Source organism: Osmia lignaria, chromosome 3 (assembly GCF_051020975.1).
Source record: "Osmia lignaria lignaria isolate PbOS001 chromosome 3, iyOsmLign1, whole genome shotgun sequence".
Classification (NCBI taxonomy): Eukaryota; Metazoa; Arthropoda; class Insecta; order Hymenoptera; family Megachilidae; genus Osmia; species Osmia lignaria.
In genome coordinates this window covers 6,326,087-6,352,651 of record NC_135034.1, presented here as the reverse complement: position 1 = coordinate 6,352,651, position 26,565 = coordinate 6,326,087, and the positions used below count along the sequence as shown (strand labels likewise).

The 26,565-nt window shown below is 40.3% G+C and overlaps 6 protein-coding genes across 14 annotated transcripts; 3 read left to right on the top strand and 3 right to left on the bottom strand.

Moving 5' to 3' along the window:
• Cyt-b5 (Cytochrome b5) lies at positions 1 to 1,795 on the top strand. 2 transcript variants are annotated; one of them, XM_034326096.2, is made up of 5 exons: positions 4 to 289; positions 387 to 585; positions 688 to 816; positions 921 to 982; positions 1,316 to 1,795. In XM_034326096.2, the coding sequence occupies exons 2-5, from the start codon at positions 445 to 447 to the stop codon at positions 1,398 to 1,400; spliced, it is 417 nt and encodes a 138-aa protein (XP_034181987.1). In that variant the 5' UTR covers positions 4 to 289; positions 387 to 444; the 3' UTR covers positions 1,401 to 1,795. The 2 variants fall into 2 exon arrangements, with proteins under 2 accessions (XP_034181988.1, XP_034181987.1); XM_034326097.2 differs by having other exon boundaries at positions 1 to 585; positions 1,278 to 1,416.
• Positions 1,796 to 2,274: 479 nt separating this feature from the next.
• On the top strand, positions 2,275 to 10,189 carry LOC117605136 (b(0,+)-type amino acid transporter 1). Of its 4 annotated transcripts, XM_034326093.2 has the most exons (7): positions 2,275 to 2,692; positions 3,666 to 3,750; positions 7,991 to 8,353; positions 8,524 to 9,272; positions 9,359 to 9,572; positions 9,670 to 9,975; positions 10,051 to 10,189. In XM_034326093.2, the coding sequence occupies exons 3-7, from the start codon at positions 8,047 to 8,049 to the stop codon at positions 10,113 to 10,115; spliced, it is 1,641 nt and encodes a 546-aa protein (XP_034181984.1). In that variant the 5' UTR covers positions 2,275 to 2,692; positions 3,666 to 3,750; positions 7,991 to 8,046; the 3' UTR covers positions 10,116 to 10,189. The 4 variants fall into 4 exon arrangements, with proteins under 4 accessions (XP_034181984.1, XP_034181983.1, XP_034181982.1 ...); XM_034326092.2 differs by lacking the exon at positions 3,666 to 3,750 and having other exon boundaries at positions 2,276 to 2,692; XM_034326091.2 differs by lacking the exons at positions 2,275 to 2,692; positions 3,666 to 3,750 and adding an exon at positions 5,337 to 6,638.
• A 77-nt stretch (positions 10,190 to 10,266) lies between these two features.
• Positions 10,267 to 11,045, bottom strand: LOC117605137 (uncharacterized). Its single transcript, XM_034326095.2, has one exon. It carries the CDS (start codon positions 10,908 to 10,910, stop codon positions 10,398 to 10,400), a length of 513 nt encoding a protein of 170 aa, XP_034181986.2. The 5' UTR covers positions 10,911 to 11,045; the 3' UTR covers positions 10,267 to 10,397.
• Positions 11,046 to 14,688: 3,643 nt separating this feature from the next.
• Positions 14,689 to 16,260, top strand: Atg5 (autophagy protein 5). Of its 2 annotated transcripts, none has more exons than XM_034326379.2 (4): positions 14,689 to 14,954; positions 15,044 to 15,249; positions 15,477 to 15,646; positions 15,730 to 15,891. In XM_034326379.2, the coding sequence occupies exons 1-4, from the start codon at positions 14,799 to 14,801 to the stop codon at positions 15,837 to 15,839; spliced, it is 642 nt and encodes a 213-aa protein (XP_034182270.1). In that variant the 5' UTR covers positions 14,689 to 14,798; the 3' UTR covers positions 15,840 to 15,891. The 2 variants fall into 2 exon arrangements, with proteins under 2 accessions (XP_034182270.1, XP_034182269.1); XM_034326378.2 differs by having other exon boundaries at positions 14,690 to 14,954; positions 15,321 to 15,646; positions 15,730 to 16,260.
• LOC117605264 (uncharacterized) lies at positions 16,036 to 19,760 on the bottom strand. 4 transcript variants are annotated; one of them, XM_034326385.2, is made up of 5 exons: positions 19,352 to 19,760; positions 18,430 to 18,816; positions 17,505 to 17,693; positions 16,629 to 16,763; positions 16,036 to 16,556 (listed from the first exon to the last, which is right to left on the bottom strand). In XM_034326385.2, the coding sequence occupies exons 4-5, from the start codon at positions 16,722 to 16,724 to the stop codon at positions 16,356 to 16,358; spliced, it is 297 nt and encodes a 98-aa protein (XP_034182276.1). In that variant the 5' UTR covers positions 16,725 to 16,763; positions 17,505 to 17,693; positions 18,430 to 18,816; positions 19,352 to 19,760; the 3' UTR covers positions 16,036 to 16,355. The 4 variants fall into 4 exon arrangements, with proteins under 4 accessions (XP_034182276.1, XP_034182278.1, XP_034182280.1 ...); XM_034326387.2 differs by lacking the exons at positions 17,505 to 17,693; positions 18,430 to 18,816; XM_034326389.2 differs by lacking the exons at positions 17,505 to 17,693; positions 18,430 to 18,816; positions 19,352 to 19,760 and adding an exon at positions 17,312 to 17,475.
• A 1,603-nt stretch (positions 19,761 to 21,363) lies between these two features.
• LOC117605253 (uncharacterized) lies at positions 21,364 to 26,467 on the bottom strand. Its single transcript, XM_034326360.2, has one exon. It carries the CDS (start codon positions 25,810 to 25,812, stop codon positions 23,020 to 23,022), a length of 2,793 nt encoding a protein of 930 aa, XP_034182251.2. The 5' UTR covers positions 25,813 to 26,467; the 3' UTR covers positions 21,364 to 23,019.
• Between the last annotated feature and the right edge of the window lie 98 nt (positions 26,468 to 26,565).

Below are 26,565 nucleotides of genomic sequence, written 5' to 3'. Positions count from 1 at the left end.
TAAATTACAAATATTTATTTATTAAAGAAACGTTACATTTCTCACTAAAAAGATGCATAGATTATATATGCAGTATGAAATCGATCATTAACTGCTATTAATTTACAGTGTGTCAAAATTACATAAGTATTATAGAATTAAAGGAAAATTTATGCGGAGATTTTTTTTATAATGCATATTGCAATCAAAGATATACGTAAGATTCGTATTATCTACTAACCAGTTCACTAAATTTAGACTATAGCTGCTATCGCAGATACCGGAGTAAAAGCTATTCATTAAAACTTGTGTAAATAGCGTTTATTTCCTTAAAAAGGATTAGTGTTGTAACAAAGTTTAAAGCATATAGCACCAACTGTATTCAGTATACTGTTCATTCCTTTCAGCGATATTTGTATAATAATCATATATTTCTTATAAAACATTTACTACAAAAGAAACATCATGGCGTCGAAAAATGCTACTGCTGATACCGCTTCTACCAAGTTGTACACGCGGGAAGAAGTTGTTAAACATAACGAAAGCAACGATTTGTGGCTTATTATTCACAACAAAGTTTACGACGTGACTTTATTTCTAGATCAGGTTTTTAATCACGTTTTCATATATATACATATATAATATATTTTCCTCTATATTTTATAATATTTTGGCAAAATAAAATTTCTTTTATAATTTGCATTTAAGCATCCAGGTGGAGAAGAAGTTATTTTAGATCAAGGTGGTAAAGATGGAACAGAAGTCTTTGAGGATATCGGTCATTCTAGCGATGCTAGGAAAATAATGGAATCATATAAAATAGGAGAAATAGTAGAAGTAAGTATAGCATTTAATATTTATTTATTATTTATGCCATATATTTTTTATTGTTGTTAATATGTAAGAAGTCAAATTGAAAAATTATAACTTGTTAATTTTAGAGTGAAAGAACAGAGGGAAATGCTGATGGATTAACTGGAATAATTGACGAAGAAAGTACTAGGTATAAAATCTTTTTTACATCATTATTGATTATTACTATGTATATAAATCGTTGACAAAGTTATTCCAGGTATATAGTTTTGCTACTAACAACTTGTCTGCATTGGTGTTGTATCTTTTAATTATCTATCATTTTTGGATAGCACAATTCAAAGCTTAACTCTTTTGTAATGTTACGCTTAATACATCTTTAACATCACATTTGTGCTTTTGTTTCTTTGTACATTGGTAAGTCATATTTGTGCTATCCAAAGCTGTAAGGTTATTAAAAATTGAAATGTGTGATATGTGAATAGTCGGTGCTGCATCATGATGTGATGATCGGTAATTGCAGTGGTTCTTGGAGGTCATGGCTGATTCCTATTGCACTTGGAGTTCTGGCAACATTTGTCTACCGTTACTTTATCAAAGCACACTGAGTCATTCCTAAGAATTATTTTTTATAATTTGTACAAACAACTGTTACAAATAATGAATCAAAAAATATGATATACATTGCACATACAGTTTTTTCGTGATATGAAATTGCACATGGAAGCTGGCCTAGTATGAAAAGCTTTAACTTTAAAGTTATGCTTAAAAAAGAAAAAACAGTTTTCCAGACGCTCAGTGGTACAAAAGCCTTATTGAAATATCTGTTTCTGTATGTATAAAACATGATACATTAATTAAAGATGCAAACAATGTTTAAGTCATTGTTAAGTTTGTATTTATCACAGTTAAAAAGACTTAATATTAATTAAAATCCTTACATTCAAATAACGAAATATATAGTTAACAAAACAAAACGCTTTTATTTTTCTAATACACTGTGTATAATTAATATAATATATTACACTTTGACCATAAGATCTATTTAATGTTTGTTATATGTTTATGTATGTCATAAAATCAATATTATATAATAAAACTGCATTTTGTTATGTTTTACATATTGTATATAATGTTTTTACAAATACACGCGACTTATTGTTAGTGCATACATATGTACATGTTATCGCTTTAAAAATATAGTAATTAGACCCGTGCTAGAGTTGTAAATTGTTCAAATACTTATCATTATTTTTTTTAATGATAAGGTTTTAAATGCAATAGGAAGAAAAAACATGAAATAACATGAAAAAGGAATTATCAGATGAATTCATAGATATCCGATAGAAGTCGAAAGGCAGAAACACGATATCGAGCGAGTTTGGGCGCCGACGCTAGGCGCTCGTCCCTCTATCTTCCTTTCCTTCTTGCACTCTCGGTTTCCCCTTCCCGACCTCGTTCCTGTTCGCTCTTCGGCGGGTACGTCTCCCTCTGTCGAACACCCAGTTCATCGCCAAAGGTGGATCGGTGCAAGTCGTATCGTGGTATTATAGTTACATATCTAACCCATACATAAAATTTGTGTTAGAAATCGAAAATCAAATAGGATTCAGTTCGAGCGTAGAAGACGAGGCTTCCTCTAAGTCTTTGGGCTGTTAACGTTCGAAAATTCAGACGAAAGAAAGGGCGTACAGCATTGTCGCCCGTTGATACGCAAACGAGAGATTCACAAGAGAATTTAGCGCAAAAATATAGCCAGACGACGGTCCGAAGACAGCTGTAAACGGCAGAGACAGTGGTTGCACCGAAAAGTCGGCGTGGTGTCATGAGAGGCGGTCTCACAGTCCGCCCTTCTTATCGGTCCCTCTTAGAGTCATGCATGTCGCGCCCTTCAAACGAGGTGAGCGACATTATCATTTTTCTCTCTTTTTTCTTTTTTCTTTTTTTTTTTAAACGTATATCGCGGTCATTGTTCACATCGTTTTACGTGAGCCAATGGCACTTACCCTGGCGAGAACCACTTAATTCGTAATTGGAAAGATTCGCGCGCTTTTTACCCTCGCCGGGCTCCTCATTCATAAACGTGACTCCCATTCTTGGACCAAGTTCTTCACTCGAGTTGTTAACAGAACTAAAAATTACATGTAAACAATATTCAAAACAGTAAAGAACAAAATAAAATTTGATATGTTCAATCCGATAAACAACTCTATAAAAAGAAAAAAGATTGATCGTAATTGAAGTCATTGAATAACTAAAATAATATCAGGTAGATTATATGAAAATTGCAGAACATTTTGAAACTTTCTCAGAAAAGACACGTTTCAACGATCAAATAAAACCTGTTGGTACTAAAGTTATAGGACAAGAAAGCACGTGTGTGTGCCAAGGCATATCGTAATTCTTATTTCCTTCTGCTCCTCAGTATTTTCGTTGAGCTAATTATTTTTACTCATTGCCAAATGAATTTTGTACAAAAAGGAAAAATTGAAATATCGAAAGCACGTGAAATCTTGTCTTACGTAACAAGTACAAATAATGTCTTATTTTTTTTTCGAAGAATCTTCTTTTTCCTTATTGAATATGCAAATAACACCTTATTACATAATAGTTAAAAAGCTAATGAATATTCAACAAAATAAAATGCATTACTCAAGGTTCCTAGAAATTGGGGAAAATTTAAGTATATACTTATTATTTACAATGAGTGATAAAATATTCGTGATATGTGTCGCAAACAGATACTTTGATAAATTTATAGTTTGTAGTCGCTGTTAATTGGCATAGACGAGCGTAGGTTTCCAAAAATGAATTCGCTACCGTGATGGCGCGAAGTCGAAAACCAGGGCCCGTTTAATTGATACAAATTGTAGGAAACGAAGGCAAATGATTGTTATGCAACGGAAGAGCGCAACTACCAAAATCCACGAAGTCCAAGTTGCGTCATCCCGTGAAACGGTAAGCTCGTAGGGTGCACAAATTCTTTCGGATAGATCCAAGAATATCCGCGATTTTCTATTTAATCACCTCGACAATGACAGAGCTAAATTTATCGAAGTCAAGAACAACCATCGATTTTCCTTACTTCCTTCCTTCGCTATTCTATTCATTCATAAACAGCTAACGATCTCTCAAAATCTTAATCATTCGAAAAACGAAGCCGAGAGTTTCCAGGTCTGGCTCGAGTAAAGTATTTTTAGAAAAGAGTATTTTAAGAGGGTATTTTAATAGTGTACGTTGAGATGGTCCGTGCAAAAGTGATTTACCACTTTTCCTCGTCCAATGTATTTGTCATTCGAAAATTATAACAATAATCTAATTCACTTGATGCATTTTGATGTTTAAACGATCGATTAATCATTCTTACGCGATTTTGAAGATTCCTCGGAGAAAAGAAAATCGAAATTTGTTTGTTTAAAAAAGAAATCCGCTAAAAATATAACCGAGGAAAGATAGAAATTGTTTTAAATGACGGAAAGACGTAGTACTACGTCAGCGGCCGCAAATATACACAAGTGTTACGTACTTGCTACAAGTTGCATCCTCTATAAAATCCAATTTTCCTGTATAGTTTTTTTCAATAAATACAAATAGACGATTGATAACGTTTCGATGTCAATCTTCCCGCGCATCATTTCGAGACCTTATTTATAACATTTCATAATAGACATGTGCCGTTCGAAGTGGACACAAATAGACGAACGACTTTACAACGAACCTACTCGATAAAGAGACGACGACAAGTACTCAACGACGCGACGTGTTTCGTTTAAGCCAATTATTCTTTACACGCAAACTAATGCACAGTTATGTTCTTCTTCGTGCTATTCTCTTGCTATCCGGCTTATACGTGTTTCAAACAACGTTGCTTTTATCGTAAATGCTTGCGTCTGAACCGCACTTGCTACTATACATAGATCTACTCTCTAATTAATGAGTTAATCATTACTAATCGGTGAATAATTAAAAAAATCTACAAAACATTCTCCAATTTTTCTAAACTTTTCGTTTAATCATTTATAAACTCTTCTTTAACAACGGGTCATAAGATGGCAATGAGAAACATTATGATCGATAGAGTGAAATGAAAACCGTTGACCAATGTCATGTGGCTATAAATCAACAGCTTTACTCTGACAATTTTACCGTTTGACGTGGAAAACAAATTAAATGTTCTCTTCCGTCGGTATTTACGCAGTAATAATGAAGTTATAAAAAGCTTGCTACTTTAGCTGTCGTATGTTTGCCTTTTGAATCTGAAATATTTGAAAAAGAAATACCTGAAGAGGATTTAAACGAAAACGTGACGCTAATAAGGATTGGAGAACAAGGTTGAAATCTTGAATAAATTATTCAATCAATCAGCATCAATTTACCGAATAACTGACGAGTTAAAATAAAATCCATTACTCAAAGTGTTGATCATTGTAGGGGCGCGCCACAATGTTTCAGCCTGTTCGCGCAATTTTCAACTCGATGAATCGATTAGGAGTTTACGCGTCGACAAAGAGGTTCAAAGTTTAGATGTATAGTTCGTGGAACCTATCAGAGTAAACTAGAAGTCGTTGACTACATAGAACTCGATGCGAAAACACGTTTGTTTTCTCCTACATTTCAATTACGCGATATCCAATCGATATCGTATTGAATCTATTTGACGCGCGAATTAAAAAATTATGGAAAACGTAAATTTCCAACATCGTTCGTACCGACGAAGAAATTGGAAGGTAAACTTTACAGCCTTCGATCGTGAATCCAATCTTCTTTCAACCAAGACCTTGTACGTAGATCGGTTTCTTTCTCGTGAACGATCAATTAAACGCAATTGGATCATTACGACACTTTAGTACAATAGGCATTAACACGGCTTAGAAACGGTTTTTATTGATGGCGTTTGAATTGACGATTATGAAAATTTCAATCTTTCTCGTTTCACTATTCTTCTTCTTCTCTCCTGATTATTTACGTCACGTTAACTGCGAAAGGTAATTAGCGACAACAACGTTCAGTTATATCGGAGTCTTCGAACAATTGGACGCATTTCGGTCACGAATGCGTGACACCAGCTGTTAAAGTGTTAATTGAAGAATTAAATTCTTTTATCCTTGATAATAACGTGTCGTGCTTACGCGTCATTACTTTCATTTTAACATTGAACGTGTTAACGATTAGAAGCGACGAGTAATTAATTAAATGACTTTCATACGTGGCGCATCATTGCGACAATCTAGATTTTATCTGTTCCACGGTTTTTCACGAGAATTTAGATGAAATTAACTGTAACAAATGACGAGTAATAAAGTAAAAGGATCATAAATGTGCAGTGATTTCATGCCAGGCAATAAAATGACCACTGATAGACGCTGGCTACTAAACACCGCGAAGATCCGCGTTAGCATATCGCATTACCAGTTCGACGGATTTTGCAATTTAATTCTCATTGTCAGTTTGTCACACGACGAGCATAATGCTTCTTTATCAGTCTTAATTATTTACAGTCATTACGTTCTTATTCCTTGTTAACATTTGCGCCGAAAAAATAATTAATCTGCAAAACTGTTTGCAAAAGATAACAGTCTTCCCGATTTTATCCTTTATGTAATGTTTTAAAAAATAGTTTTACGACGCATTGTACACGTACGTGGTCAAGCCATTAAAGTTCTCTTCAGTATTGCAACAGACATCGCATGAACAACCTAAGCCAAAAACTCTAGCTTCAAATCTTAACTATTATTAATCCGAACTGTTATTTTAATACGTTATTTGTCACAAATGTAACGTAATCGGTACAAAGTAGAATAAATACATGGCTAAAGGACACTGGCGTTTGCGTAGCGACAAAACAGGTCAGCAATTTTTTGCGAACGTCTCATTTTCAGAATCGTTCAGCCTTTCTTTTCGATGAAAGAAAATGCAAACGATGCTTCTATAATTAAATTCTTGGACGTTTAATTTAGTGGGTCTTGGAAGTGTGGGGTGGTCGGTTGATTTTCGTCAGCAAAATCGTGTCCAACGTTTTGGGCTCGCGGACCCTTAGAAGGTATTTTCATTTATTGGGGAAAATCGAAAAGTTTCTCCTCCGACTGTGGAGGGAAACTTTCTTGCAACCCCCTTTAAAATAGCAAGCAGCACAACGGACGACATTCTGTCGAGTGCATTAGTTGGTGCTGGTCGCGTGAAAATTTATGCTTCCTTGCGAAATAAATGCTTATTAACGGAATATAGTTTCATTCAGTCACACCCTCGTCATCGCCTCAGATGAATTTCTAAATTCATTTTTGCGTAATGAGTTCGTTTTCAAGCACAAACTATAGGAGCATGTATTATCAATTTTATGGAATAAATCGAACGATATTTTAAAATGTACAGTATTTAAATATCGTGCAAAGATAAACCATGGAGGTACGACGAGAGAATCGATAGTCCTTTATCGAAAGGTCACCTTGAAGACGAAGTGACACACGCTTTGCGTAGAGCACGAGACACGATCGGCTGGGTGTTGAATTCGTTTAAAAAGAAAAAGAGAACAATTATACTCGTGTTGCGCTTTAGACGATTATTCATCGCAGCGTTCCATAAAGGTTTACTGCTTTCGGTATCCGTTATCGACCTAACTATTGATAATATCGATTCTTGCGGTAGGCACACGCGCTATAAACTTCCAACAATCTACCTTAATTATCAACCTCGTAAATGATTAACAAACTCTGTAACGGAGTTTGTTTTGGTTGCACGACCGATATCTATTCGTCATTGATTTAGAAAAGCACGTGTTCAGATTCAGACTACGTCCGTCTATTATCAAGGAAGGAACAACAATCTAACAGGTCACGAGAAATCTTTTGGCATACGTCCACGCGAACTATTACGGTAGCAGCAACATCGTCGCGACGGTAATAACAAGAATAATGAACGTCATATGCCGGCATAAATACAAATTGAAGGATTTCACGCTTTTTAGATTCACGAGCATCCTCTTCAAGTATCTTAGCATCTCTGTTATTAGTCGAAAAGGAGATATTAAAATACATTTTAATAACTTGTATTAGATTTTTATTGAATATTAAATAAATACATCATTTATTTGCGAAACTTTGAACAATTATGTATGAAGGTATCGCGAAGCTGCGCTTTGAACACGTTTCTCGTCGATCCATTAGAAAAATGTATTAACGATGATAAAAACGATTTGTTTCAGCTACCGTGGGACATGATCCACAGACGAGCAACGGCAACAATCAGTTGCAGCAACAGATGCAAGGCGGTGGATGGATCGGAATCCCTGAGTCGACACTGGTTCAGCGATCCGTCAGAGGCAACGATAACAGCAACGGTTGGAACCATCCAGTTATATCGTCGTTTCAACATGGTCAACAGCAACAACAGCTACACGAACGGAAACAGAAAGAAGTTAAATCTGGGGAGCTGGGAGATGATGAAGATGGGGGTGGAGGGGGTGGAGGGGTGGAGGGGACGGACCCAGAGGAGAACAACTCTGTTCACCTCAAGAGACGGGTGGGACTCGTCAGTGGGGTGGCTCTAATCGTTGGTACCATGATAGGTAACGATCCCCTAAATCTATAATCAAGTCATTTCAAAAGCCTTTGCTTAATTTTCCGATAGTTTTCAAATACTTTCAGAGCGAGTGGCAAAGCGACTCATTATATAAATACGCAAAGACTTGTGAAATAGCTTTCTATGTCTCTAATTAATTCTCTATGTAAACGATAGGTTCTGGGATATTCGTTTCGCCGTCAGGGCTTTTGGTTCGGACTGGCAGTATCGGAGTCAGCTTCCTGGTATGGACGGCCTGCGGCATGTTGAGTCTGTGTGGTGCGTTAGCATACGCTGAGCTGGGTACAATGAACACAAGCAGCGGCGCCGAGTACGCTTACTTCATGGATGCGTTCGGCGCAGCGCCTGCATTCCTCTTCTCATGGGTCTCGACGTTGGTCTTGAAGCCGTCTCAGATGGCGATCATATGTCTCTCGTTCGCTCAGTACGCGGTCGAAGCCTTCGCGGCTGACTGCGATCCACCCGAGGAAGTCGTTAAACTCGTTGCGCTCCTCGCCATCGTACTTATATTACTGGTGAACTGTTACAGCGTTAATCTGGCCACGGGTGTACAAAACGCGTTTACAGCAGCTAAACTGATCGCCATACTGGTTGTGATAGCCGGTGGCTCGTACAAGTTGATACAGGGTAACACGCAGCATCTGAAAGGCGCCTTCGAAACAATGGACGGAAGCACCGTTAACATTGGTAGATTAGCTACAGCTTTTTACACTGGTCTATGGGCCTACGACGGATGGAACAATCTTAATTACGTCACCGAAGAAATCAAAGATCCTTCGAAGAATTTACCACGTTCGATTATGATTGGTATACCACTTGTTACGCTGTGTTATGCGTTAATAAACCTATCGTACCTAGCTGTGATGTCCCCTTCTGAGATGATCGAAAGCGAGGCTGTCGCGGTGGTAAGACATCTTGTCATTCCATCTACTCTGTCTATTAGTTTTAACTTTTAAACTTAATTAGTAATTGTCTCTTTAACGTTTCACAGACTTTTGGAAATCGGATTCTTGGCGTGATGGCATGGCTTATGCCACTCTCAGTTGCGATCAGCACCTTTGGTTCTGCGAATGGTACTCTCTTTGCAGCAGGTAGACTCTGTTTCGCCGCATCTCGAGAAGGTCATTTACTCGATTGTCTCAGCTATGTACACGTGCGACGCTTTACTCCTGCTCCAGGACTTATTTTTCACTCGCTTGTTGCAGGTACCTTTTGTATTGCCATTTTATTCTTCAGTATCTACATATTAACGATTAATAAATACGTGTATATTTACTAATTACTTTATGAAATACCTCTTAGGAGCAATGGTACTATCCGGAAACATAGATTCTTTGATCGATTTTTTTTCATTTACCGCTTGGATCTTCTATGGTGGAGCAATGCTAGCTCTATTGGTGATGCGAAGGACCAGACCGAATCATCCTCGACCGTACAAATGTCCGCTGATAATACCTGTGCTTGTACTTGGAATCTCTGCGTACCTGATTGTAGCGCCAATCATCGAAAAACCTCAGATCGAATACTTATACGCAACTGGATTCATATTTGCGGGCATGTTTGTCTACCTCCCCTTTGTTAAATATGGATACGTGCCCAAATTTATGGGTAAATATTGCTTCTATAATTTAACACTTTTCAGTATTAAGTACAGGTAGATAAAGTTACTCTCTCCATTTTCAGAAGGAATAAACGCCTTTCTCCAAATGTTACTCGAGGTAGCGCCAACAGCTGCAGCCTTTGATTGACCTCGACTGAATACATAAAGTTATTCTTTAAATGCCAAACCATTCCATTACGGCATCGTGAATGTTATATAAATATCTATTTTAAATGTGTATAAACAAAAATATGTATCCTATTACTAAAGCTCAAGGCTGGCCTGAATGAATTCATAAATACATGAAAAATATTATTTTATTACTTGTTAGTTATACAATACATGGAACATGTTGTTGGATACAATGAGCAAATGTAGTGAGAACTAAACAAAATAAATAAAAATATTTTAAATGTTTATAGTTGGAATTTTATTTCCTATTTTTATCTGCTCTCTTGTTCACTTTCCCATAAATTCCTAATATATCGTTTGAATTTTTCTTACGTATCTTCTTGGTTCTGTGTGTTATCAAACTCTTCTCGAGTCCTGATACGTGTGTTACCTTCTTTCCTGTGTTCTTCCTTTGCTCTTTTAACTCTTTATAATTAATACCTTTTTTCTTAGGAGCTTTTGCACCTAAACTTAAAGCAAGTGCAACTTTTGCTTCTTCTGCTTTTACTTTTTCAAAACCGGACATACCAAATTTCATAACCTCGTATCTGATACGTTTCATTTCCCGCTCTTGTGTCTTTTTATAATCATTATGCTCCTCTTCTTTATTAATTTTTATGCTAAATCTAGAACTTTGTACTTCGTTTCCATGCTGATTTTCAGTCACGTCATTTTTTCTTTTTCTTTTTGGCTTTTCATAATTAACCGACATGAATCCCTTCACAGCGTCCTTGTTTAATTTTGACACCCGTGTTGGAATAAAGTCTTCCATTATAAGATATTAATAAAAAAAAAATTTAATAACAATTTCACTTCATTCAAATTAAATATGATTATTTTTAACACCTGAGCAAAATGTTAAACAAAACCTAGAAATATCTACAATCTATTAATATATATATATATATGCGCGGTGCGCAGAGAGAGTCACAGGGGTCCCTGACACCCCTAGAAGATATCAGGTTGATGTGCAGTAAGTAGACAGGGTCCTCGATACCCCAAGGTAATATTTTGTCGGTGCGCAGAGAGAGTCGGAGGGGTCCCTGACACCCCAAGAAGATATCAGGTTGATGTGCAGTAAGTAGACGGGGTCCTCGATACCCCAACGTAATATTTTGTCGCTGCGCAGAGAGTCGGAGGGGTCCTTGGCGCCCCAAGAAGATATCAGGTTGATGTGCAATAAGTAGACGGGGTCCTCGATACCCCAAGGTAATATTTTGTCGGTGCGCAAGGAGGTCGCCGGGGTCCCCGACACCCCAAGATGATATTTTGTCGGTATGCAGGTTGCATCACCGGGGTCTCAGACACCCCAATACGATATCAGGTTGATATGTAGAGTAAGTCATCGGTGCTTCGGGGTCCCTGAAACCCCAGATGCCATAATGTCGGTATGTAAATAGCATTATTGGCGCTTTGGGGTCCCTGAAACCCCAGATGCCATAATGTCGGTATGTAAATAGCATTAATGGCGCTTTGGGGTCCCTGAAACCCCAAATGCCATAATATTGGTATTCAAAGAGCATCGTCGGTGTTTCGGGGTCCTTGGCACCCCGGATGCTATATTATTGGTATGCAAAAATAGTTGCCGGCGTATTGGGGTCCTTAACACCCCAAGATGATATTAGGGCAGTATCCAGAGAATATTACTGGCGCTTCGGGGTCCCTGAAACCCCGGATGCCACAATGTCGGTATGTAAAGAGCATCATCGGTGCTCAGGGGTCCTTAACACCCCAAGATGATATTAAGCCGGTATCTAGAAAGCATTACTGGCGCTTTGGGGTCCCTGAAACCCCGGATGCCATACGGTCGCTATGCAAAGAGTATTATCAGTGTTTCGGGGTCCCTGGCACCCCGGATGCTATATTATTGGTATGCCAAGATAGTTAACTGCGTTTCAGGGTCCTTAATACCCCAATATGATATTAGGTCGGTACGCTCAGGGCGTCATGGGCGCAGTGGAGTCCCTGACACCCCGGGATAGTATCAGGTCCGTATGAAGAGGGCGCAACCAGTATAATTTTTTTCCAGAGTTTATTTAATTTACTTCACTTCTTTTTTTTTGCTTATTAAATAAGTTCATCGAAGGGGAATAACATTTATGATTATATCCCTCTTCTGGGTCTCAGGCGAGGATCCCATTTATTCTACTTTCACACTCGATGTCGGAACTCCTCGGGCCTCGTGCAGTGGATACCTGGGTCTCAGGCCCGGGCCCTTCGGAATTCCTTTACATCCCTCGTTCCGTTACACCTCTGCATCCCTTACATCCCTGCATTCTTTTCATCCCTACATTCCTTTCAACCCTACATTCTTTTCATCCCTATATTCTTTTCATCCCTACATTCTTTTCATCCCTACATTCTCTTCAACCCTACATTCTCTTCAACCCTACATTCCTTTCAACCCTACATTCTTTTCATCCCTATATTCTTTTCATCCCTACATTCCTTTCAACCCTACATTCTTTTCATCCCTACATTCTTTTCATCCCTACATTCCTTTTATCCCTACATTCCCTACATCCCTACATTCTTTCCGTCCCTACATTCCTTTCATCCCTACATTCCATACATCGCTTCATCCCTTATATCCCTCCTTTCCTTACATCTCTTCATCCCTTATACCCCTACATTCCTTTCATTCCTACATTCTTTCCATCCCTACACTCCTTTCACCCTACATTACTTACATCTCTGTATCCCTTATAATGAATATATATAAGACTGTTTCGAGCAAAGGTAAGTAAAGGTAAGTTAGTTCCTTTTTTCGCCACCAGAGGGCGCTGATTCGGCATCGAAATTTTAGTTCAAATTTTTGCCGCCAGAGGGCCAGAAACGGAGTGAGATTTAGTTCCTTTTTCCAAAACCAGATGGCGCTGATTCGACATCGAAGTTTTAGTTCACATTTTTCCCGCTAGAGGGCCAAAAATTGAGCATGATTTAGTTCTTTTTTCCAAAACCAGATGGCGCTGATTCGACATCGAAATTTTAGTTCACATTTTTGCCGCTAGAGGGCCAAAAATTGAGCATGATTTAGTTCCTTTTTCCAAAACCAGATGGCGCTGGTTCGACATCGAAATTTTAGTTCACATTTTCGCCACTAGGGGGCGCTTTTTCGAGAATTTCGCGAGAAAGGGATAGACATGTAAGGAATGTAGGGATATAAGGGATTAAGCGATGTATGGAATGTAGGGATGAAAGGAATGTACGGATGAAAGGAATGTTGAGATGAAAGGAATGTAGGGATGGAAAGAATGTAGGGATGAAAGGAATGTAGGGATATAAGGGATGAAGCGATGTATGGAGTGTAGGGGTGAAAACAATGTAGGTATGAGAGGAATGTAGGGATGTAAAGAATGTATAGATGAAAAGAATGTAGGGATGTAAGGGATGCAGCGATGTAAGGAATGTAGGGATGAAAACAATGCAGAGATGTAAGGGATACAGCGATGTAAGGAATGTAGGGATGAAAACAATGCAGGGATGTAAGAGATGAAGAGATGAAGCGAAGTGAGGAATGTAGGGATGAAAGAAATGTAGGGATGGTAAGAATGTATGGATGAAAAGAATGTTGGGATGTAAGGGATGAAGCGATGTACGGAATGTAGGGCTGAAAACAATGCAGGGATGTAAGGGATGAAGAGATGAAGCGATGTGAGGATTTGGGGGTTGGAAAGAATGTATGGATGAAAAGAATGTTGGGATGTAAGGGATGAAGCGATGTAAGGAATGTAGGGATGAAAACAATGCAGGGATGTGAGGGATGAAGAGATGAAGCGATGTGAGAAATGTAGGGATGAAAGAAATATTGGGATGGAATGAATGTATGGATGAAAAGAATGTTGGGATGTAAGGGATGAAGCGATTGTAAGAAATGTAGGGATGAAAACAATGCAGGGATGTAAGGGATGAAGAGATGAAGCGATGTGAGGAATGTAGGGATGAAAGAAATATTGGGATGGAATGAATGTATGGATGAAAAGAATGTTGGGATGTAAGGGATGAAGCGATTGTAAGAAATGTAGGGATGAAAACAATGCAGGGATGTAAGGGATGAAGAGATGAAGCGATGTGAGGAATGTAGGGATGAAAGAAATGTAGGGATGTAAGGAATGTAGGGATGTAAGGAATGTAGGGATGAAACGAATACAGATATGTAAGGAATGCAGAGATGTTAGGAATACTGAAATGTAAGTGTTGCTGTGATGTAAGAAATGATATAGTGGAATCAGAGATATAAAGGGTGCAGACGGAAGTAATAAAATCAACACCTTCTTCTCCTTAATGAGTTTATTCAATAAGCCAAGAAGATAAATACAGCAAATTGAATGAGCGCAGAATATAAAATAAGGATATGCGTACTTATGTTTAGCAGGTAGATCTGCACCCCTCGGTGGTCGCTATAAGACTGATGGTGTTTCGCTTCGCTCTTGGAAATATTAATATTTCGCGCCAATTTTTCTTCGGTGATGTTCCTCGCCTCGGGGTGTCCGGGACCCCAATGATCGTGAAATAAGACATGTCCTGTCTTTTTGAATATGTCGTCATTGATATAGCCAATATTTGTAGCAGACGAAAAACATAACCTCTTGGTAAAGGATAACTTGTCATTGAAGTTACGAATGAATTAAATTACACGTTATCTGTCATTATACGCATAATGGCGAATGACAGGGAAGTATTGAGAGAAATTTGGGATGGTAAAGTTCCTGTTTGTTTCACTCTTGATCCCGAGGAAATATGTGAATTGCAAGGACCTGATCCGTATTATCTTATGGTACCTAGGTTAAGTTATTTTCCGCTCTGTTCAGATAAGGTAAATCAGCGCAAAACGAATCTTCTGTTTCATTTTAAAAAACTATCTTATTTAATAATGTTCACGGTTTACGTTAATTTTCTAACTAGGTACGAAAACATTTTATACGACATATACAAAGTGACAGCAAACAAGAACACGAGATGTGGTTAGAGTTTAATGGTATCCCCTTGAAATGGCACTACCCGATCGGTGTACTTTTGGACATTTATTTCAATGATATACAATTGCCTTGGAATATTGTCGTTCACTTCGATAAATTTCCAGAGAATGTGCTGATGCACTGTCAAAACAAGTAGGTATATAACGTTTCGTTTATAATTTATCGACACTGAGACCTACGAACTGATTACATTAAACTTTCAGAGAAATTGTCGAATCGTATTTTCTTTCATGTATAAAAGAAGCAGATGTATTAAAACACAGAGGCCAAGTAGTGTCAAGTATGCAAAAGAAAGATCACAATCAGTTGTGGTCTGGCTTACTGAATGATAAGTTTGATCAGTTTTGGTCTGTGAATAGAAAACTTATGGAGGCTACCAACAGTGAAGAGGGTTTCAAATACATACCGTTTCGTTGTTATACGAGCGAAGACAAGTATGTACAAAAGCTTGTAAAACCTATGAACGAGGAAGGCCAAAGGAAAACATTGAGGCATTTATTGAATGAAGTATTCCCAGATCATGAAGATGGTAAAAGTCGTTTTCGTTTCTACCAGATTTTCGTATCACATTGTATGTACAGTTATTAGACATGCTTTCTCTTCTTTTTACAGCTAAAGTGATTACTCATGGCATTACACCACCTTTGGAAACCCCACTCCAATGGATGTCTGAACATTTAAGCTATCCTGACAATTTTCTGCATTTAATTTTAACGTCATAACCCCTATTGAAACAGCAAATTTGCTAATTATCAATGATTTCGCGAGTTCGTTGCTGTTTATCTTGCCAGTTTTTCTGGCGCTCAAATCAGATCCATCAGTATGGATCTTTTTATGCTCTATGTCTTTTATTACATATTTATTTTGTACCAAGTCGTGAATATCGCTCTTGTGAAAACAATGGTTATAACGCCAAACTATTATTGTTGCTTGTATTTTCGTAACGCTCGAAAGAATTACGAATTTTATCGTAATCGCAGTGCAGGACTTGTACGTAAGTCGGATCAACATCGGACCACATTTATTTTAGACCGAATGAATTGTAATTAACGAAATATATTCGGTAACATGAAACAGCGTACTGTATAAATATAGTTATATAAATTATTCGTGTATATAAACGTACTAATCAAACCTGTAATCAGTATCATGAAATTATTGATCTACGAGTACTATAGTGCAAAAGAAAAATAAAAAAAAACACATTGAAAATTATTAAATAACGAAAACGGTATAACTTAATTTATTACACAACTATCTCGAGGCTTTTGATATATCCTTAATATCTGCGAGGACAAGTTTTGTTCATTATGATGTACTAGAGTTCCAGTTGGTCTCCGCACGACAACAGGTTGATTTCCGTAACTACTATACTCCATAGTTCTGCGGCTTGTTCCGATAGTTAAATAGTTCATTGCTTCCCTTTTACTTTGCTGCTCCTGCAACAAACAGATTATAATACGTTAATATAAATGATCAAAACTGCTATAAATGTATATACTGTCAATTACTTTGAATATAACTAGGGCTGTATCTTGATATCTTTCGTGAATCTGTGCCTTGGTCAATATAGTCGTCACCTCGGGCGATTCATAGCGCTCCGTCATTTACAGCTACTCTTTTCCAACGTTCCCGAACTGCAGAGCCTGTAACCAAAAACGTATGGCTGAATATAATTCGCGATTGAACCATTTGATCGTGGGGAAAGTCTTATTTTACTCAACGAACGATACTAAAAAACGACCATCATCCAAAAAAGATTGATGTTTCCAGTCTCGAAAGACGATGTTGTTACAAGGAGAATAAAAGATATTTGAACGAGAAGAAGAGGAATAAGAAAGAAACATACTCGTTTGCCTAGTATAAAAATAAACTCTGACTGGACTTTCACAACGTAGGAAATAAGGCTTTCCCGCCATTCCTTCGAAATGTTTTGCCTGTGCTACGGAACTTCACAGGGACGTTTGTAGTTCTATTTTTTCCCTTGTCCTTCAGAGAACAAGTTTCAGAGAAAAATAATGAATCTTGAAAATATGGTCTTCTAAAGTTTTGAATTTAAATTGTACGAGTAATCTCATTAAGACTATAATTCCACAATAAATGGAAACTATAATGGCACGATAATAAAGTTTGGTGGCTGTGACAATGTATATTATTAATTAGTATTACACATGTACACATATGTATTATATACCAATAGTAGAGGATCACGTTGTACTGCTTATTAACAAATGGTTTTATCGAATAGGGATCCCTGATAAAATACGATTCAATCTGTTGAACTGACGATTTACAATTGGTGTCCGATGGTATCGGCGGATGGATAAGAAGTACACGGTAGGAATAATCAACGAAACTCGAGAGTTCGTCGTTGCGCTGATCTTTACCTCGTGAACAGAAGTGATGCTATTCGACAACTGGAAAGATGCCAGGAACTTTTTGGTATCCCTTTCGAATTTCCGGTTGAGAACGCCAAACACGTGCAACTATGCCGTGAAATTGTTTTCAACCGCTCCAGACGGTAGTTTCAATTATTCTACTTCAATAAAATGTGTAACGCAACGTAGCAAGACTATCTGTAAAATAATTAATTTTATTCTTATTGTATGTACATACATACATCAATTATGTATCGTATCATAATAACATTTCATGCAAAATATATTTATTTTCAAATCGAACGTTTAATACGAGTTTTTATTTGTACGTGCCACTGCACCCTTCCTAATTACATTGCACCAGTTGGTGACATTTATTGGCGTTGATTGAAAGCGTTGCATCAGTCATACTTTGATTCAAGGTCTGCTTTGCGCACACGCGGTGTCCCCGATAAAAACGGATATCGTCGTTATTGCGATTTAATACAGAAAATTTTTTATAACGTTAACGTTTAAATAAAAACTTAGCTCAAAAGATAACAACTTGCAAGGGAAAGCATGACTTTTGTCAATTAATTGCATTTTATGCGGTTGCAGCGATGATAAAATATTTGGGGATATTTCAAATTGTTGGAAACGTCGGTAAATTAGTATAGCTGTTTTACCACCGTCGATAACATAAACAACTGTAATATCAGAAAGTACATTTGATTTGTAAAATTAGAGATTAGTATTCAACAATTAACAATCCTTTGTGCGCACGTCGTGGAGATTAATTTTATATTCATTGCTTTAAACTTTAAACCAATTACAATTGCATATACATTTATTATTCCTTATTTCATTTTTCTCAAGATCCTCTAGAATACGATTGCGTCAGGTGCACGTGTGCAGCTGGCATGCATTGCACTTTTCAGTTACAAATAAAAATTACCTTACATATTATAATAGTGGTTGAAGATAAAAGTACAATTGCAGACTTATCGAAATCAATGTGCAGGCTCGAAGGATGATGAATGAATGTCCAACAGCCGGGAAGAAATCCTATCATACGTAGAGGGTACTTGACGTCATTTATCGATACAAGTGCATCGTTAATTAGCGACAGGCATGCATGTGGTTGCGTGCTTAGAAAGTTTAGCGAGCACGGGTGACGATCGAGGTACATACTACCAATCGACCGCGATAACGGAAACAATGCATCGATTGCACAGCTAGCGCAATTGTATGAGTGGGCATCCAACGTGACTGCTTTCATTGCACGAGTCACTCTATGACTCTGACTTGGCTTCAATTTATCTTCAACGTAATTACGATCTTTCTACAAACATGATGAAATTATTTGGACATTTTCTGCTTTCAGTCTACAAATATATGCATATTTATTTTTATGTTTGTTAAATGAAATAAATTGGAGATTAAAGATGGTAGCGGTTTTTTTTAAATCAACTTATAAACCCATATGCGATGTATCTTTGCTCGACTGTGTCAACTTTCTTCAAATTATCAGCTTCGTTGTTATCTCGAAGACATTCAGCTTGACACGCGTGCACGCGTCTTGAAGGAATAAATTTTTCTTCAATCTTGTAATCTCGAGTGATTGTAAATACGTAACATCTCCAATAAAACATTAAATTTAACTTAACATTAAGTTTAATTTAAAACTAAGAAAGACGGGAACGGAGATTTCTTCATTTAAAATAGTCTCTTATATTTTCTTTAAAATTTTCAATAATCTACATGTCTGTGTGTATGTGTCCGGCTGTGTGTACATATAATACAATATTTAATACAATGAATTTTGTTTCTTCCTATCGTACAAAAAAAAAAAAAGAAAGAACGACGTTCACACTTACTTTATCTCTCTGTGTTTCAGCCTCTCCCTCTCAGTCTCGCCATTTTCATCTCGATAGATCACAATTTTAACGACAGAAGAGAAATAACGCTTTTAAACGACGGAGTCAAATAATATCGTTGCTTTCGCCATTGTTTCATGCTCGCCAGAGAGCCTCGGCCGTACAGAAGAAAAAAAGAAAAATAGATAAGCCTCGAAGAAACGAGGCGATTTATCACACTTTGAGCTGCCTCTCGGCGAAGGAACCCTGATTGATTCGTTTCGTTAGCTCTCGATCGACCCTCGGAACGAGTTCACCTTATCGTTTTACACAATTTAAAATGTTTTCCTTCAGAATGATCGGAAATACGAATAAAATAGATCTAAGAGAAGGGTGAAACTATAATATCTTTTCAATTATCCTCTTTCATTCGACGAGGCAGAAGAGAAACAAGAGTGGATTTAAAATGACGTACAATGGTCCAGACTCCGGACAGAAGAATATAGCGACATTTTACCAAAAAATATTAATCGTACCTTGTCCATTGGTTCCTTCCCTCCGTGTTCATCTCCCTTACACGGATTATGGACTGGTCTTTTTTTCAAGGAATGAACACGAAGAAGAGGAGATCCCAGGATGTACCTTCTCATGGTTCAAAGGTAATACTAGAATGTGGCTAAATTCTTCGATCCGGACCACTGTGTCGACGACCAATAATAAATAAACGAATATAAATTCTGAATACTGATATTATTACACGCTTGGGCGAGTCACCGGTGTATGCACTCTGTCCCGTAGCGTTATCCTTGCCAAGAACCAGCACGGAACGCTTCATCGTCGCGGAGGGGAACGTATAAATACCCGTGGTTCGTTCTAAGGACGCGGGACACTTTTTGGTCCTTGATTCCACCTCGCGCGAACCTATAAGGCACGAGCGATCTAAAAAGGCACCGGGCGAGTTTTTCAGGCGCTTCGTTTCTAATCTAAAAGTTCATCGTATTAAAATATAATATATAATTATGTATACATACATACATATATATATATATATATACGCGCTCTCTTTTTTTTTATCTTCCAACATTATATATAAATTTTCTTTGTACATGTACGATACACAAGCATTATGCTTACACCATAACTCTGTGTTTATGTACGTGTGTGAATACGAAGTTTAAAACGCGGGGGCTCGCCCACGAAACGCTGCTGCTCGTGCGCCATCCCTTCGCCTCCCTCTCAACCGTTCACACACTTTTATGCACTTAAAAAATATTGCTTATACAATGCTCTATGCCTCGTTTAATAGACTCTTGTGGGCTGTGCACACGGAACACAGGCAAGCAAGCACGCACGCACGTATCCACGCATTTATTTCTCGCACTACCGAGCACGCTCCCTCTTTCGTCAGTCGGTTCGACACTATACGTTTATTATGTAAAACGTTATGGCATTATGTAATTCATTATGGCTTACGATTACGCTACATTTTATTGTACATTGCCACCTTGACCCTATCGACGAACGCGGACAAGGCTAATATACGCTCCTTTTCTTCTCCCGTTTCCTATCTTCCGATTCTCCGAGTTCCGAAAGGCGAGATCGAATCGGGACGAACGGAGGGAAATTCCTTTTCCGATACTGTTATTGTTTCAAAGGTACGAATAGTTGACTATTTACAAAAGTTGACGCACTTTTACGTCCGTTCGCGAGATAGATTGGTGCGCTGTTGACCCGTGTCGGCCGACTCGGTAACGAGCGAGTGCATTTCGACCGATAATGTAACGCGGCTGTCGCAATATGCGAGATTAGCCGCACTGGGAACGAGCTCGATTGGCTCTGAATATTGAAACATTGACGTAACTGCCTCCGTCTGCGACGGTGATTTACAAAATTGCCCTTCTTTACCGTGGGCTCGCTCAATTATCCGATCACAAGAACATTCGTGGAACCGCTATTTTCGCTTTCCCGTTCGCTCGTATCCGTTTTCGCGAATAGCAACGCTGGCCAATGCACACGGATCATTATCGCGACCATTATCTCCTTGGGGTCGAACATAACGACCGATTACGAGAAATGGTAATCGCATATGAAGAGGAATTTCCACACTTTTTTCCTACTCTATTATTATTACCGAAAGTCGTTCGATGATATTAAAGAAGAGAAACGTGTTATCGCCTCGCGAGAATCGGAACACACGGTTAAACGGAGAAGACGACGTACGAATAATTTATAAGAATAATTAAGAACGTTGTCTCCTTATTGGTCTAAATTTCTAAAATTGTATCCCTTAAAATGTCGACGCTACACGATCACCTATCATGTGTAAGGCACGCGAGTTGTTTCGGACCACTCCCGTATTTGTCTTTTTCAAATTCTCCCCTCTTGATCGACCGTGTTTCGTCATGAATATTATGTTTCCAAAAATAAAATAATTTTACAATTGCATCGTCAACTCCTTTCCTTATAATATTAAATAATTTTAGTTCTAATTATTGAAGTAATCGTTAGGTAAGTACTGATTTTTCTTTTTCTTAGTTTCATATACTTTTTCCTCTTTCTCCTCAATTATTTATTGCATCGACAGAGAAACATTAGAATTATTTTATTTACAAAATTATATTTCGAGGAGAAGGAGAAAGAGATCGAAGAAGATTCATAAAGGAGTCGATCAAAAGGGGAGAGAACCGAAGAATATAACGAAGAAGCGAAACCCTGTCGTAATACTTGCGCACCGTGCATCGCACAGCTGCGCCCATGGAAGAAATTTTTTGAGCAATTAAACACGATATTTATAAGATCGATCCTCGATCGACGACGGTGGAATAAGAACAGCGACAACCGTTCATTCGGAACGATATATGACAAACCAAGAATCGAGAAGCTACCGTGGCAAAAGAGGAGGAGAAGGAGGAAGAAGAAGATGACGAATAGAAAAAGACCAAGGAAACCGGTAGCCGCAGTTCTAGCATAGACGATCATCCGTTTCGAGTTCGATTTTCTGGAGAATACGATTACTCGACGAACAAGAGACGGTATGTCGTCAGGTTATTGCGTAACGCAATGCTAGAAACCACGTTGTCAGCCGCGAGAGACTTTTTCTTTCGTGATCGGTATCGTCCCGAGACTGACATAATTCCGTAATTATAGCGAACGCACTCGACCTCTAAACGGCCTAGCAGATAGCCGTTAATCTCGACGATAAAGAGGCGCGGAAAAAAAAAGTCAAGAAAAGACTTTTGAGCGGGGAAAAAGAAGAAGAGCGTAAGGTATAAGAGGGGGTCCGAAGGAGATGCTAAGCGAGGACGCGAGCGTGTGTATAATCTCCTTCCACGTTTCGGTTCGTCCAATGGCCGATTAGGACTTTATCATGATGTATAACACGGTACCGACGCGATCCGTGGAAACGATAAACTCTTACGTGGCATACGACGTGTCGTAGATCACGTACTAATCGATCCTTCCTCGGATGATCCTGTCCACGAAGCATTTGTCCCTGAACGATTGTAGATATCTAAGAACCGATGCGTTAAAATTCTCAAATGTACAATTAAAAATTGGATTCTAAAATTTGTAAAGTAAATAAAATCAATTGCAAGGTACTTGGACTCGGCCCGAATCGAGGATCAAGCTAGAACAGGTGTCGCTGTAATACATATTTCGCGAGATCGAGAATCGAATAAACGTTTGAATTAACTGTAGTGACTCGCTGGATACCTAACGAATGCGCTCCTGACCTGCGGGAACTCGGTGTACGGACTCGGCTGAGTCCTCCAGGATACCGGCAGTCTTAAGCTAAGCTCGAGAGCATAATCGTGGCCCCTGCTACCTTCGTTCAAATTACAAACGCTTTGGCAGTTGTTGTTGTTGCTGATGTTCTGACTGCTGACTGGTGACAAACCCCTTTGAACCGTGTGCTCTTTCGCAGGTTTGCTCACCGGATTGTCCAAGTAGGGTTTGAACAAGATGGCGTCCTTCTTCGGTGTTGGTCCTGGATGAGGTGGCACGGTGGACGCCGGTGGCGTCGGCACCGTACTGGTTACCGGCTCTGTCCTCAACGGTGAGGCGACAACCAGCCTCTTTGGCTTCACCAGACAGAGTGGCGTTTCTTGAGGAGGCACTTGTTGGCAGGAATTTCCGTTCAATTGCGTTGATTCTTCCGCCTCCAGGCAAAGCCTTTTCGGCGAAGGCAGCGTTTCGTAGCAACACGAGAGGGTGCAGTGTTGCCTCTTGAGTGGCGAGGACAATTCTTCCGATTGTTCGGGGATCGAGGGGATCGAAGTGATCTCGGACGAATACTCTCTCGGAGAATAACAGTACTGCCTGTTCTGTGACTCCGCGTAGCAAGATCCCCTTAAGGACACTTCCTGGTAACACGAGGTGACCGGTGTCGTAGCGTGACTGTCCATGCAACAGGAGAGATTGCAAGAAACGGTAGGCTCGCTCTCGGAAGACGGGTCTATCGCGGCAGAATGGTGATAGTAGAAAAGATGCTGCGAGGAGGAGGTGCCGATGTCGCAACAGTAACGAGGCGGAGGCGATCGCTCGTATTCAGCTTCGATTTGATCCTGCGATAAGCTGGAAACGTAGTTCGACGTCCTCAGATCTACCGGTGAGTCACCGGAAGCGACATCCTGGATAGGGCCGAGTCGCTGTCGCGAGTTTCCACGAAGTGCGATCTCGCCCCTCAACTCCGTCTCCTGGCCTAACCATTTCTGAACTTGACGACGATTTATGCCAAATTTTCGAGCGGTGGCGCGTTGGTTGCCGGCCACACCGACGTCTCGGTGGAAAGCATCGAGAACGTCTAATTTGAATCGCAGGGAGAAGGATCGTCGCCGAGCAAGGTCGTTAGACGAATTGTGACCACCGGAAGAACAGTCGAGAGGGTCCATCTCGCTGTCGGAGCAACTGGTGCTGGACCCAGCGGAACTGGTCGGTTCGCGAGGGCTCGAAGGCAACGAGTATCCTTCTCGATCGTGTACAGGGCTGGCAGGACGGGAATCGAGGAAAGACGAGCCAGCAGGTGGTCGTTGATAATCGATGTACGAGGATGCTGCAGGGACAGCTTCTCTTCCCTCCTCGCAATTCTCCTCTTCTTCCAGCTGAATTTCTTCCTTGACCACCGCCCTACCGATTTCTGCCTCCCCCGCAACGTCCTCTGTTTCCTTCTCTCCGATACGGACTGTCGTTGTCGTTGTCGTCGTCGTCGTCGTCGTCGTCGTCGTCGTTGTCTCCTTCGACTCTCTCTCCTGCTGATACATGGACGGGATCGACTTCTCGGAATCCGGAGTCGGTGACGCGTATGCGTGTACGTGCTCGTGTGCGTGATCGTGATCGTGCACGTGCAACGAGCACGGACTCGCGGAGGCCCGTGGGGAATCGAAGTGAACGGACGTTGTTGAGCTGGAACTGGAGCTGGAACTGTTGCTTGCTTGATGCAGAAGAGGCGAGAGTGGGATCCTGGAGAGACCGGGAGAACTAGTCGACTCGCACGGCCCTGGCGTCGCCGCCGAGTCTGGGCTCGCGCGTTCCGTCTTTATCATCGACGATGCTAGTAGCAAACCGTACGATGATTTCCCGTCCACCGAGGAATCTACGTCTCCGTAATTTTGCGACGATCGATGACGATGACTTGGCGAACGATGTTTCTCATTTTCACTGTACCGATGCTCCTGATGCGAGGCGCGATAACTCGTCAGAGTTTGGTACACCTTCGCCTCGTTTCGGTTCTCGAACGACGTCGTCGCGTTTTCCAGTTCACGTTGTCCATCAGCGTTTAAAACGTAATAATTAGTTTCCTGATTCACACGAGCCTCCGAATATCCGTGAACGTCCGTTGCCCGTATTCGATCCTCCGTATCTCGACGAAGATGATGTTGATCTTGATTAGCGGAATATTCCTGGTATCCGACACGAACGGGTAAAACCGAAACCGTGTTGGATTGAGAAACGTATTGGGGCGAAGAGGGTGAACTACCATGAGGAGGACGAGAAAGAAGAGGTGGGGGCCCTTGCTGTGTAGCCAGCTCGTCGCCGTGCAGTCTGGCGAGGCTGAGGTTCAAGGCCGGCGCTGCTGGAGTCACGGCGGACCCCGTGGATTCTGACACGGTGCCGTCCGCCTTAGAAACACCCGCGGCAGAGATCACCGTCGTCGTGACCACTCCATTATTTCCAGTCTCGGCACAACTGTTTCTCAAATTATCCTCGCACTGTAACCACTTTTGTATTTGACGTCGATGAATGCCGTATTTCCTCGCTGTGGCTCGTTGATTTCCACGACAGTCGATATCGTTCCTGTACGAATCGAGAACCTTGAGCTTGAAGGCCGGCGCGAATATGCGTCTACTTCCCATCACACCGACAGATTTTTTCGCGTTTTGTTGTTGCTGATGTTGATGCACCGACTGCTGTTGTTGCTGCTTCTGATGCACCATTTTCACTGTGCTTCCCTCACCAAGCACCTCGCTTACGCCATGAGCCATAGTGTGTTTTCACGTACCGAATTGTTTCGCAGCGTGACGATGACCGTCACGTCGAGCACAAGACCGCGAACGAGAACGAAAACGAGAACAAGAACGCGAACGACGGTAACGACAATGACGACGATGAGCTTAGAAACCGGGTACTGCCAACAACGCACGGGGGTACCTTAACGCGTAACATTGCACGAAGTGGCCTGGCCGCGCCGCGCACGGAGTTCCTTTTAGGTCTTGGTAGATGCCGTAACTAATTTTCATCCCCACCATCGGCGAGGACTGCGGCTGCTTCCCACTGAAACGCTTTTTCCCTTCCCCTCTCGACGATTCGCCACTCGCTCTCTCGCTCTAAAACCCCTCGCCTCGCTCGTCGCTGTCACACTCACCGTCTCTTACCGTGTTACCCCCACTTATTCGGCCACCTCTCAACCTTTCTCTTTCTTTCCTCGCTTCGAGCGGAGCATTCTTTCTTTTTCTCTCTATCCAGCAGGCGCCCCTCGACGTCCCGGCAACCCGCTCGACACACAGTCATACAGGCGCTAGTCCACCGCTGCCGGCCACCAGTCATTCTTCTTTCTTTGCGCCACCGACCTAACCTCCACCAACTCCTCTCTTTCTACGGCTCTCGTCATCCTGCCTGACTGCCCGCACCCGTAGGCGCCCCACCCGCCTCTCCCTCTTGCCCCCTTGCCGTACTCTCCTCCCTTTCACACCTCAGCGCCGTAAAACTCCGCCATTTTGTGTGCTCACTTCCGTTAA

What these genes read in the sequence shown, in the direction of transcription:
- LOC117605136 (XM_034326091.2), top strand. Translation starts at nt 6,599, where the DNA reads ATGGCTAAAGGACACTGGCGTTTGCGTAGCGACAAAACAG. An exon ending in TTTTCACTCGCTTGTTGCAG is followed by an intron (nt 9,573 to 9,669) that starts GTACCTTTTGTA and finishes AATACCTCTTAG; the next exon opens with GAGCAATGGTACTATCCGGA. An exon ending in ATACGTGCCCAAATTTATGG is followed by an intron (nt 9,976 to 10,050) that starts GTAAATATTGCT and finishes CTCCATTTTCAG; the next exon opens with AAGGAATAAACGCCTTTCTC.
- Atg5 (XM_034326378.2), top strand. Translation starts at nt 14,799, where the DNA reads ATGGCGAATGACAGGGAAGTATTGAGAGAAATTTGGGATGGTAAAGTT. An exon ending in TTCCGCTCTGTTCAGATAAG is followed by an intron (nt 14,955 to 15,043) that starts GTAAATCAGCGC and finishes TTTTCTAACTAG; the next exon opens with GTACGAAAACATTTTATACG. An exon ending in ATTCCCAGATCATGAAGATG is followed by an intron (nt 15,647 to 15,729) that starts GTAAAAGTCGTT and finishes TTCTTTTTACAG; the next exon opens with CTAAAGTGATTACTCATGGC.
- LOC117605264 (XM_034326385.2), bottom strand. Translation starts at nt 16,724, where the DNA reads ATGACGGAGCGCTATGAATCGCCCGAGGTGACGACTATATTGACCAAG. An exon ending in CAGCCCTAGTTATATTCAAA is followed by an intron (nt 16,557 to 16,628) that starts GTAATTGACAGT and finishes TGTTTGTTGCAG; the next exon opens with GAGCAGCAAAGTAAAAGGGA.
- Cyt-b5 (XM_034326096.2), top strand. Translation starts at nt 445, where the DNA reads ATGGCGTCGAAAAATGCTACTGCTGATACCGCTTCTACCAAGTTGTAC. An exon ending in AAATAGGAGAAATAGTAGAA is followed by an intron (nt 817 to 920) that starts GTAAGTATAGCA and finishes TGTTAATTTTAG; the next exon opens with AGTGAAAGAACAGAGGGAAA. An exon ending in ATTGACGAAGAAAGTACTAG is followed by an intron (nt 983 to 1,315) that starts GTATAAAATCTT and finishes CGGTAATTGCAG; the next exon opens with TGGTTCTTGGAGGTCATGGC.
- LOC117605137 (XM_034326095.2), bottom strand. Translation starts at nt 10,910, where the DNA reads ATGGAAGACTTTATTCCAACACGGGTGTCAAAATTAAACAAGGACGCT.
- LOC117605253 (XM_034326360.2), bottom strand. Translation starts at nt 25,812, where the DNA reads ATGGCTCATGGCGTAAGCGAGGTGCTTGGTGAGGGAAGCACAGTGAAA.